Source organism: Pelmatolapia mariae, linkage group LG22 (genome assembly GCF_036321145.2).
Source record: "Pelmatolapia mariae isolate MD_Pm_ZW linkage group LG22, Pm_UMD_F_2, whole genome shotgun sequence".
NCBI classification, from domain to species: domain Eukaryota; kingdom Metazoa; phylum Chordata; class Actinopteri; order Cichliformes; family Cichlidae; genus Pelmatolapia; species Pelmatolapia mariae.
Window position 1 is genome coordinate 35,344,704 of NC_086245.2, and position 12,929 is coordinate 35,357,632.

The 12,929-nt window shown below is 44.2% G+C and overlaps 1 protein-coding gene across 3 annotated transcripts in view; it reads right to left on the reverse strand.

Moving 5' to 3' along the window:
• Positions 1–12,929, reverse strand: part of pogza (pogo transposable element derived with ZNF domain a) — a 31,428-nt gene that overhangs the window by 13,586 nt on the left and 4,913 nt on the right. For all 3 annotated transcript variants that reach the window (XM_065471503.1, XM_065471504.1, XM_065471505.1), the window contains 6 exons: positions 11,703–11,788; positions 11,446–11,604; positions 11,055–11,341; positions 10,698–10,843; positions 10,448–10,548; positions 10,212–10,358 (listed from right to left, as the gene is read on the reverse strand). In XM_065471503.1, the coding sequence (XP_065327575.1) occupies positions 10,212–10,358; positions 10,448–10,548; positions 10,698–10,843; positions 11,055–11,341; positions 11,446–11,604; positions 11,703–11,788 (926 nt within the window). The remainder of the gene's footprint in view (positions 1–10,211; positions 10,359–10,447; positions 10,549–10,697; positions 10,844–11,054; positions 11,342–11,445; positions 11,605–11,702; positions 11,789–12,929) is intronic.

Below are 12,929 nucleotides of genomic sequence, written 5' to 3' on the forward strand. Positions count from 1 at the left end.
GGATGCTCTCAATGGCACAGCGATAGAATCAGTTGCCATTCCCCTTCTCTCAGGGCTCTTAGCAGCCCAAGTGCTGATGTTCCCACTTTTGTCAGGCAGTTAGCAAGCTGCTCTTTGGTCGATGTCCATATGATGTGCTGAATAGTCCCTCTGTGCATAAGTTCTTTGATGCTACTGATGTTGAGCCGAAGCCTCTTCTCAGTTACAGATTTTGTGGACTTGACAGCATCAAGAAGGGAATGGTTGTCTGTTACACAGACGATTGGCAAGATGTTGAGTGTACCATCACCAGTGGTGAGCTCAGAATACAGTGCAGCCAGAAAAACAGCACTGTCGATCCCATCTGCAAGGGCCAAAGTCTCTCCTGCTAGTGTACTCCGTACCACCCTCCTGATCCGTTTCGACTGCCAACATACGGGCAAAAACTTTCCACCTTCTCCCGTCAACATGATAAAATGTCCACCTTGTGTATGGGCGATCGTGGCTCAAGGGTTGGCAGTTCGTCTTGTAATCGGAAGGTTCCTGGTCAGAGCCCCGGCTCTGACAGTCTCGGTCGTTGTGTCCTTGGGCAAGACACTTCACCCGTTGCCTACTGGTGGTGGTCAGAGGGCCCGGTGGCGCCAGTGTCCGGCAGCCTCGCCTCTGTCAGTGCGCCCCAGGGCGGCTGTGGCTACAATGTAGCTTACCATCACCAGTGTGTGAATGTGAGTGTGAATGGGTGGATGACTGAATGTGTAAAGCGCTTTACTTAGTCCCTAAGGACCCCAAAGTGCTATACAAATACAGACCATTTATTTACCATTTGTGTGCCTCCGTCTGAGAGGTTGCCCATGGAGGAATCACTAAACACCACTAATTTGAGGGATTTGCTTTCACCCAAGAACTGAAACCTCAGCATAACCTCCTCTGATTTCAGTTTTCTGATCAGTTTGTTTGTTTGTGCATTGTCTGAATAGTAACATCAATCAATCTTTATTTATAAAGCACTTTTCATGCAAAAAAAAAAAAAACTGTAGCACAAAGTGCTTTACATGGTTAAAAGCAGCCCACCCCACCCCACCCTCCCGCTCACTCCCCACACTCTCATTAACATAAACGGTCATGGATACACACATTCTCTCTCTCCCCCCCCCAACACACATTCTCCCCCCCCCCCCCCCCACACACACACACACACACACACTTTTAAACAGTAAAATTGGGCTGGGTACGCATTAGCCAAGTGAGGAAACACTATCACAGGGAGCCGTCTGCACCGGGAGCCGGTCATAGACCGCAGCTTCGAGGCTGGGCACGCAGCAGGAGGGAGGCAAAGAAGCCCCCGAACCAGGCTGAGAGGGTCCACAGAGCCCCAGCAGCCACGGTCGATCACAGCCCCGGTGCAGAGAGCCCCCTCTGAGGAAACACTGGAGATATGACCTAATAAGAATATAAACAGGATAAAAAGATAAAATAAATAAGAGTGGGATACAATATAAATATAAGTATAAACAGAGTAAGAAAATAAAAAATGAATAAGAATAAAATAAATAAATATTAGGTAAAACCTAAATTAATAATATAAATAGAATAACAGGATAGAATAAATAAGCATAAAATAAATAAACGTTAGTTAAAAGCTAAATTAAAAAGGTGGGTCTTGAGCCTGTTTTTAAAAACATGTACGTTCTCTGCGGCCCTGAGCTCCTCCGGCAGGCTGTTCCACAGTCGAGGACCATACCACTGAAAAGCTGCCTCTCCGTGAGTATGTGTCCTGACTTTAGGGACAATCAAAAGGCCAGTACCAGAGGACCTCAGGGTCCGCGAGGGTTCATATGATAAAAGCAGATCTGAAAGATAAGAAGGCCCAAGACCATTAAGACATTTAAAAACCAATAAAAGAACTTTAAAATCGATCCTGAAACACACGGGGAGCCAGTGCAGCGACTCTAAAACTGGTGTAATGTGGGCCCGCCCTCTGGTCTTCGTCAGCACATGAGCTGCAGAGTTTTGCAAAAGTTGCAAAGGTGAAATATTCTTTTTGGGGAGACCAGAGAGCAGGGCATTACAGTAATCAATGCGACTGGTAATAAAAGCATGCATCAGCATCTCCGTGTTGGCCGAGAGAGAATAGGGCGGACTCTGGCTATATTTTTTAGATGATAAAATCCAATTTTGGTTACATGTTTAATATGAGGGATAAAACCAAGCTCAGAGTTGAAAATAACACCCAGGTTTTTCACTTGTAGTGAAGGGCATAGTGAATATGCCTGTAATTTAGACAAGAGTTTCTCTCTCTGAGCCTCAGGACCGATGATTAAAACTTCAGTTTTGTCCTGGTTAAGCTGTAAAAAGTTTTCTGCCATCCAAGATCTTATATCTAGAATACAGTTAAAAAGGGCATCCATTGATCTGGTGTCATCAGGAGACACGGAGATGTACAGCTGAGTGTCATCAGCGTAACTGTGGAAGTTCACTCCATGTCTCCTGATGACACCGCCAAGAGGGAGCATATACAAATTAAAAAGTACAGGGCCTAAAACCGACCCTTGAGGCACACCACATGTCATTTTATGGATCTTAGAGGAGCATGTATCCATACACACCATAAAAGTTCTGTCTGAGAGATAGGAAGTGAACCAGTTGTGTACAGCACAGAGAGGCCCACCATGTGTTTCAGTCTGTTTAAAAGTATAGCGTGGTCTACTGTATCAAAGGCTGCGCTTGGATCCAGTAGCACCAGGACTGAGAGCTTTTGGGAGTCCCAGTTACATCTAAGATCATTTAAAACCTTTAGTAGAGCCGTCTCTGTGCTGTGGTTCACCCGAAATCCAGACTGAAATATCTCTAGGATCTGTTTATCATTCAGAAAATCATTAATCTGAGTAAAAACAAGTTTTTCTAAAATTTTACTTAAAAATGGTAAGTTGGATACAGGTCTGTAGTTATTAAAATTATTGCAATCCAAATTGCTCTTCTTCAGAAGGGGCCTCACCACCGCCGTTTTAAAGGCAGCAGGGAAGACACCCAACTGAAGAGAGCAATTCATCATGTATAAAAGCTCAGCTTCAAAAAATCCATAAAGTGTTTTAAAAAGTAAAGAGGGGATTGGATCTAAAAGACATGTGGTGGGTCTCACTGTGGAGAAAACTTAAGGTTCTCAGCATTAACCAGGACAAAGCTGTCCAGTGTCTCCTCAGGTACAATCGAGCCCTCAGATGTGTTTAAAATCATAACACGAGAAGATAAAATATCACATCTGATGGTGTTGATTTTTCCCCTGAAGTGGTCTGCAAACTGCTCACAGAGTGAGTCTGTGGGAGTCTTTGGGAGCTGTTAAAATCAGGGTTAAATAAGTGATCTATGGTGGAGAAGAGGACCTTGGGATTATTTTTGTTTTTACTGATTATTTTGGCGCAGTATGAATTTCTTGAATTCCTTAGTGTATTATTGTAAATTTTAAGATGCTCGCAAAGTATTTGATGGTTGATTTCATTTTTCCTCCATCTCCTTTCTGCTGCCCTGCAATTTCTTTTGAGTGTTTTGACTTCTTCGTTTCTCCAGGGTGATACACGTTTTACGTTAATCTTTTTGGTGGTGAGTGGAGCAACGGAGTCAAGGCTTTTCTTCAGTTTGAGGTTAAAATGATTAAAAATAAAATCACAGGGTGCAGGTAGAATCACAGGGGGGCATTCGTCTAAAACCCTGGTAAAATTTGCAGCCACTTCAGGGGTTAGATAGCGCCTCCTCACAGTTCGCACCGAGGTCTCCCGCTGAATAAAACCGGTGATGTTAAAAAACACACAGTAGTGGTCAGAGACAGCCAAGTCAACAACAGAGGACACACTGGTGGACAGCCCATGGGTGATGACCAGGTCCAGAGTGTGTCCTCTGTTGTGAGTCGGCTGCGTGACGTGCTGGGTAAAATCCATACAATGAAGAATGTTTAAGAATTCTTTTGATGCAGGGTCAGAAGGATTATCTATGTGCAGGTTAAAATCACCGGTTAGAATTATCATATTATACTTTGAATGTATGTTTGTTAAAAATTCTGAGAATTCCTTGATAAAAGCAGCACTGTCTTTAGGTGGTCGATAAATTGTGACAGATAAAACTGGAGGGCTGCTAAAAACAATAGCGTGGAATTCAAAAGTGGTAAAATGATCGAATAAAACTTGTTTGGTGGTGAGTGTGTTATTGGTTAAAGATGCAGTCCCACCACCTCTCTTACCACTTCTAATAGAAAAAGAGAAATGAAAATTTGGTGGGGAGGCCTCAGTGAGAACAACTGGTGCATCCGAACCCAGCCATGTTTCAGTTAAAAATAAACAATCAAGTTTATTATCTAAAATTAAATCATTAATAATAAAAGACTTATTCAACAGAGAGCGGACATTTAAAAGTGCCATACTGATTGAGACTGGTGGATTTTTGACAGTAGAGTTCAATGAATGCTGACAGTTTTGAAGAGGCCGGAGGTTATTAATGTTTTTGGAGTTACTGGATTTATGATAATTGTGTTGCTCTCTGTTTGTGATTATGACGGGTATTGTGTTGACTGTGGGAGAGAGAGGTCCGAGTCCAGAGTTTTGTGTATTACTGTTAAAAGTGGAACAAATGTAGGAGCTGGGACCAGGGGGACATCAGTCAGTGGCGGACAGATCAGCGGGTAGTGTCGGTTTGGGGTAATGACAGGGCGGTGTGCGGGAGTGCTGTACGCCAAATACCAAATTGGCGGACAGCAAACGGCGTCCCCAGGCGTTGAGGTGGAGTCCGTCTGCCCCAAAAAGATGTCTCCTCTCCCAGAAGGCATCAAAATTGTTAATAAAACCCACACCGTGGGAGACACAGGCGGAGGAAAGCCGGGTGTTAAGGCTGAGCAGCCGGCTGAAACGGCCTATCCCTCTGCCGCAGGTGGGGGTGGGCCCGGAGATAAAAGCGCTCACCTGCAACTGACCAAGGAGGCTGAAGAGTTGGAGGAAGTCCAGCTTCAGCAGCTCAGATTGCTGTTTGGGGATGTCATTGGTGCCGATGTGGATGATGAGCCGGTTGGCCTGTGGGTGGGACGCCAGGATGTTGCACAACATGTTTTGTGCTTGATGCCAAGATGGAAATGTCACACATGATGTCGGGTCTGCTCTGTCTTGCTACCCACAGTATCTGCCCAATCTTGGATTTTAACATGCGCATCTCTGTATCTGTTAAAGGAGCCCCCTGGTGGGATCAATAGGAACAGGCTGTAGGTTTTTTGTTTTGTTTTTTTATGTACGTATCTTGTTGTACTTGTATTTCATTCTGAAGAGAGTGAACCTCCATCCCGATGTAGTTGAAGCTGTTATGTTCTTCTCGTCCAACTTGAAAAGCAGCTTTCAGTTTGGGGATGACTACTGTGGAGAACATGTCTGAACCACCCCACATAAAGTCATCTACATGACTTGCAAGTACCCCTGTCACCTTACAGAGATCATCTAGCCAGTAGAAGACAGCTGGATCGACTTTTGACACTGTGTTTGGTTTCTTTCACCTTGTTGTAATGAAGCATCTGCCAGGCCATAAACACATTTATTCAACTTCCATATAGTTCCTTTGCTCTGTGCGTCTTCAGGTGGTCGGATGTACACGTCTCGGGTTAAATCTTTACCTTGCAGAAAAGCTGCTTTAATGTCCATAGAGTTCAGTTTCCATTGATTTTGACATATGACTGCTATGACCATCTTCAGGGACTCGGAGGAACATGTTGGTGAGTCTTTGGAAAGTTCCTGAGTGTTTATTTCTTCAAAGTCTCTTGCAACCAGTCTAGCTTTGGGTACAATGCCCCCTGGTGTTTCCTTGAGTGTGCACACCCACCTTGTTGTCAAGTTCAGTTTGTTTGGCTTGTGAGAAGATGTCTTCCTTCAGCACTAATATTTCATCTCTGGTTTTGTCTGTGCATGACTTGGCATCTTCAGACCGTGTCACTTGAAGGTTGTTAACTTGCTCCACATTAATGGAACCCATGGATCCAGCAATTTTCTCTGGCTCACTGTACTCCACGTTGTACCACTTTCTGTTTTTCCCAGTGGCTTCTCCTACTCGACTGATTATTTTTCCAGCACATGTTTGACCTGTTTCTTTGTCTGTGTACTTAATTATTTGTCCAACTTTAAGTTTTGATCCTTCTATATCTGTGGTTGAGTGAGACAGCGTGGGATCTCTTTCTCCAGGTTGTATTGGATCAGCGGACTTGCTGTTTTCTGCAGTACCAAGCGGTTCATTTTCTGCACTGCCAAGTGGTTCACTGTTAGTTGGTGCCATCTCCCCATTTTCGTTTTCAAAATCATGTTCCTCACCAAGTACTGCTGCTGGGGTCTTTAAAAGATTTTCCATCTGTTTTAATCTGATTTTCCTCTTCGGTTTCTTCCATGTTCACTTGTGGTTCATCCACTTTTCTGAGCCTAGACTGGTGTACTCTGACATAGGTTCCTCCATGCCTGACAAATATTACTACACCATCTTGGCCAGTGACCACACCTGGACCTTTCCACTCATGACAGTCTGTCCTTTTATAATAGACTTTGTCCCCCGTTTCATATTCGTCATCAATGGATCGCAGCTGTTTGTGAAGGGCTCTCAGAGCATTCAGCCTCTGTAAAAGCTCATCTCATGGCATGTAACGTTGCAGTGTGCTGGGCTATCCATGAACTCACTTCAAGTTTCCAAAGCTGGGGGTCTGTCAGTAAGGACTGAAGGCAGATTTGGATTTTGTCCAAACACAAGTTGGTAGGGACTGTAGCCGTGTACATTGTGCATACAGTTCTTTGCCATCAAAGCCCAGTCCAGAGCAGTTTTCCAGTCACACTCATTGTCTCTCTTTACCTTCAGTAACATTTCAGTAAGGATTTGATTGTGCCTTTCAAGCAAGCCATTGCTCCATGGACTGTACCCCGCAGTGGTTTTAACCTCAATGTTAAATTTCTCCGCCATGTCTCTTATTTCTTCATTATTAAATTCACCGCCATTGTCACTGAATAGTCTGTGCGGTGGACCGTGAATGCTTATCCAGCAGTGGATAAAGTGCTTCACTATCTCCCTGGGTCTTTTTGTGGTGATCATACTTCCTGCACTGAATCTTGTGAAATGGTCAATGACATGTAGATACCACAGTCCCGGCTCAAGCTCATGCAGGTCCACTGCAACAGTTTCATTGTATGTTGAAGCCATGGGTAAACCCACTGCAGGCTTATGTTTTGGTTTACTGTATCGGATGCATGTGTCACAGTTTTTTATAATATTCTTCAGGATTGTAATGCTTTCATCATCACTATTGCCTGAGCAAGACAGATGTTTTTGCAGTCTGTCAACTGATGCATGTCCAAATTGTTTGTGTAGTTTAAGAAGGACTGTCTTTTTCTCCTTTGTTGTCATGTTTTCTGTCACAATGAGAATTTCATCTTCATCACTAGGTGTCTCACTTTTCTCTAGCTGGTTTTTATTAAGGTCGCTCTCATTTCCCAAGTTTACACAATAGTGTCCAGAAGATGTCAGTTCAAGTTTTACAGGTTGATCAAACATTGCTGCTTTGTCTTGAGCAATATCCAAGACTGCACTTGCTCTCTTTAATGAAGTCTTGCTTAAAAGCATCGTTATATCTGCTGGAACAACTTCTGTTTCTATCTTGCATCTAGTTTGTCCTATTTTTGCTGGAATTGTCACTTTCCTTGTGGATTGCACAATTTTTCCATCACCAAAGCGGAACGGTCTTGTGCTCATTTCAGCTTTTATTTTTTGCAACTCTTTCTGAGGTAACTCATTTACATAATCTGCGAGCCATTTTTCTCCACACACAGTTCTTGTACAATCAGTGTCAATTACAGCAGACCCCAAAGCTTCCATCATGAAGATTTGTGTATCAGAGGGTGATTTGTTTGAAAACAGTAATATTACATTCTTCAACATCACTCTTTGATCCCACAGCTTTTGTTAACTTCACATGTTCTGTTTTGTTAGGGCAGTCTTTTACCCAGTGATAAGTGCTTTGGCAAACTGCACATCTTGTTCTCCTCCTATATTTGTCAAGTGGATTAGTCCCTGCAGCTATAGAGATTGAAAATGTGACGTCATTCAGGGGTAAAACCGCAAAGGATTCTGGGAACCCGTGGCAAGAGGTACTAGCGCACCCAGGCTTTCAATTGAAATCAGTTACACAGCGATAAAAAGAAACACAAAAAATGGCAAGAAGCTGTTGTATTATTAACTGCAATAGCCGGTCGCATGACAGCCACAGGAAGCCGACGGGTAAAGAGATCGGTTGTTATCGGATTACGTCGTTGAAGAGAAATTGTTCGAGCCATGTTTCCGAAGTAACAAAGAGGCGACGGATGGCCTGGATTGCAACCATTCAAAGACCAAATATAATGTCCCAGAACAGTCCAGCTCACATGTTAGTCTGCTCCAAGCATTCCCACAAAGGTCAGTGTTTTGTAGTAGTTAATACGTCATTTTTCATAACATAATTGGTGATATAGGTTACAAGCAAGTCTGGCGCTGAACAGAAATTGTCGCGCTATGCTCCTTTGTTTATTGTGCATAAATAGTGAATTGTCCTGACAGAATATTGCGTTTCGCTTCTGTTATTACCACGGTACATTGACAAAAACATATACTTTTATTCACAGGATAAAACAGGTTTTTTTGTATCACTAATTGCCCAGTACGATTACAGCATACAATATTATTGTCACTGCTACATTTCTGTAATGCCTACCAGAAATTATTTCCACTACTAATTAATTACCATTGAGGAAGACCAAGGTCCCATTAATAAACGGTTAACGAATGTGTATTTATGAAGACGATTTGTGAGGTAAACGTACCTTTGTTCGTACGATGGTCTTTCGTTCTACACGGTGCATTTCAAGGTCCTGTACCCATCCGTCGGTAAACTGTACCCGGGCTTGTGTATGTGTATGTACTCACTCCAAGAACGTATAATTATAAATATGACCTTGGTAAAAGTTGGGCAGCACGCTAATGTTTTTTGTCCACTCTGTGTGCTCGTAAGGGTCTGACCCTTTTACTCCTTTGATTTTTTCCTCGTATCTTTTCTTTGCCTTTTCGTCGAGTCTGTCTTTGTACGGTCCGGCATTGTTGTCCTTCGTTTTGTACATTCCTTTTTTGGGGGGCAAAGAAAAACCAAGAAGGTATTGGAACGGGAGAATGAACATTTTGCGGTGCTGCAAATGCTTGCATTTGATGCGGTACTTGGATTGTTTTGCCACGGGTTCCCGGCATGCAATGCGCGAAAGTCACGTGGTCTGTCAATCTCTATTCTTTGGGGTTGCTCTGAGTTTGAACTAGGTTCACGCTTGCCTGTGTACTTTGTGAAGTAAGCGGAGTCGCCCTCTTGTGGCAAAGACACGTTATCGCAGAAAATCCTTTTCAAGGCTGATTTCATGTTATCAAAAGAGATGGTGGAACAAGCGGTAAGTGCTAGCTGTTTGTCTTTAGTATTTAGCCCCGCAGTGTCTAGCAGCTTAAATGCTAACACTGCATCTGGTAATTCCATTTTGAACTTACGTATCTTGTTGTACCGTCGTTCAAATTCGATAATGTAATCCACCATCGACGTGCCACTTTGTCTGTTGATTCGATCAAATTCCGTGTAAGCTTCGTACTGTCGATCATTTTCTTCTTTTAAAAACACCCAGTCCAGTTTGGTAAGAAGAACATCCATCCCCGTATCCGTGTTGAGGTCATGGGCTGCGAATTCCAGCGCGCTTTCCCTCGCTCTTCCCGATAGCGACGAAGTAATCGCTAGAGCCTGCTTTTTTTTGTCCAAGTCTGTAACGAGTCTCCACATTTCAGTTTCATTTTTCCAACTTTCATAAGACGTCTTCTCATCGAACGATGGTGGCACTTTGTGACTCCCAGCAGCAACCATCCTCTGCGACCAATGTTAGTCCAATAATCACACGACTGGCATAGTAACTCCAAATTTAATGGTCGCCTTCTTTCGTACAACCACAAAAAAAACTGACACTGCCCCTTTCCCGCCTCTGCGTAGCCATGCCCCACCCCCACTGGACACTAGCGCAGTAGGACACATACATCTTAACAACGGTAGTTCCAGAAAACCTCTCCGTGCTTTAGATTTCCTTTGATTTAACTGTGTAACACATTTTAACCTACACTTCAACTCTCGCGGTTCTTCTAAGTTAAACCCTTTAGCTGTATTACCTGCAGCAGTTACCTACCTGGTGGCGGATGAAGTGCTGCTGGTAGCAGGTGTTGCGGCGCAACACTCTGAGACAGTATTGACACATAAGGTTTCTGGTGCTGGCGTGACACTCCTCAAAGTGTAACCACACATCTGAGTAGAAGGACGACCTGAAGCCACACTCCTGCAGACAGAAAGCGGGGCACATAAACTCTCGGGCCACAACGAGCACTGACGAAGGTGAGGGCAGGTTTCTGGTGCTTGGAGTCGAACCTGGCAGATGTAGGGCATCTCTCCCGGTTTGTGGGTGGTCTTCATGTGCCACAGGAAAGCAGGTTCACTTTCAAATGCCAGCTCGCAGATCCTACACGTGGCTGCGAAGGCAAATGAGAAACAAATCCATCATTGCATGACAGACACACAAACCTGAAGCATATGTTTTACAGTGGGAAACACTCGGGACCAGCAGGCCATCCTGTAACCGCTAAACAACCAAAGGGTAACCGGTTATGCTGTCACAGACCTTTGGACTCGCACTGATTGTGGACGGCCTCCACGTGACTCTGCAGCTTCCCAGCAGACAGGAAGTGACGGAAACAGTGAGGACATGAGAACGCAGAGTCCTGCTGAAATATCATGGACACATGCTGCTGCATGTGACTCATCAACCTGCAACATATACAAAGGAGTCACAACTGAAGACACAAACCAAACATCTAATGACTTGAGATCAAGTCCACAATTTATGTCACGCTTTATTCAATAAGAGATCATGAATTCATGAGAAAAGTGGCCCATTCTCTTTTTTTATAAGCACAGGAGGCACATCCTGCTGCTCATTTAATAGAAGGCAGGTTTAAGACAATCTCCAGAGCCTCACTCGATGTTGTTGCCGAGCGTCTTGGGGCAGTGGATGCAGCGGTACGGCTCGCTGTACTTTGCGCCCATCAGGTTGCATTTCTTAGGGTGTTGTCCGGGGGCGGAGCCATAATAAAAATCCTCCACGAGGATCACAAGTTTGCCGTGAGGCGAGCTGGGCAGGGATCCAAACAGATCTGGCTCAGAGGGGTCGCAGAGGGAAGGAAGGGAGGCGGAGGTGCTAACCTGGCTGGTCAGGAGATCACCAGATGACCAGTGAGCCCTCTGAGAAGGAGAAACACCTTTAGACTAAGAAGACACACAGGAAGGAGAATGACGTCACATCACATGAAAAAGGTTCATCGGGTGACTCTCTTGGAGTAGATCCTCATTGATCAGCAGTGTGAACTCACAGCAGAGGGTCCTGGTCTGGTTTTGGACACCCTACTGTTGGTTTGAGAGTCTCTGCTGGGTTTCAGGGTTCTGATTTTGTCCCTGCTCCCCCTGTGGTGTTTGCTTTTCTTCTTCCTCTTCAGGTTCCTCAGACTTTGCATGATGGCTGGGCTGCACATCTGAAGAAGGATGAAGGAGGAAGATGGGGAAGAGGGTTTTAATCAGGCTGTGTGATGACACAGGTAGAGGTGTAAAGAGGTGGCTGTGCAGGACTTACACACATGAATCCTCGCAGCTCTGTGATCAATTTGTACTGCGATGCGCAGACGAGGCAGTCGGGGGGGCGCACGGGACCCAACTCACCTGAGGGGGGGACACGACACACGACAGAGTACATATCCAAGTCTACACCTTAGCAGAATTCCAACCTGAAGCAGCCTGCACCTGAATCCTTTACAACACAGTCCACCTCACCTCACCTGAACCCTAATCACAGTCCTGAGTCCACGACAACAGCACTCAGAACTGAAGCCCCCACCTCACCTGAGTCCTAACCTCATTCCTCAACATCCGTGTTCCCTCACACCTGTGTCTTCACCTTGGTCCACATCTTCATCCGAGTCTGAATCACAAAGTCTTATCACAGGGTTAGGGGTCATCTTTGGGTTTGTGTCAGCTTTTTATCAATAATGAAGCTGACTAAATCACCATGGTAACCTGATGCTGCAGGTAAAGGTCTACTGACAGCCTGACAACTGACCAATCAGATCACAGGACTGGGAGACGGAGGTACCGTAATCTTCAGAGGTATGTGATCAGGACCTAACTTTAAAGTTAGGAACTTTCTTTTATTATAATGTGAAAAACATGAATGCTTGATATATAGTAATTTGTTATTTTCAAGGTTTAGACTACACACAGTTTTGGGGCCAGAGAACATCTGCAGGAGAAATCCCTCCAGCCTGACATTGTAATCACGCGCGCTGCATCAGAGCTTTGAAAACATTCATCCAGTTCCATAAAAGGAAAAAACTACTTTTCACTGATTTTAATTCTACTTCTAATATGATTGATCAACGTTTTTTGTTTGTTTTGTGTAGGAAACTGGACCAGCTGAAGGTACATTTTTTAATCAAGCATCAGTCTTTTAATACATTTAAATCAGCTCTTTCTGAAATACAGGCCAGCAGTAGAAGGAAGCACTGGCTCAGCCTTTCTGTGTACAGATGACTGTGTGAGCTCAGGCAGTCTTCATTCACAGGTAACTCTGACATTTCCGGGCTGGTAAACTGGTGTAATGACTGCAGCTGTGAGAGAATCCATCAACATCTCTAGAAACATTTTTAAAGTTTTCTCTGGAGACTTTTTGGTGTCGGACATATTAGGTTAGTATTTAAAATCTCTGCTGGACTGTCCATCTGATCTCCTCGAGGTGCTGGTTTGGAGAACTGACAGTCAAGTGTAAACCTCAAATGTATTAATATGGTTAAAACAGGAAGGATAA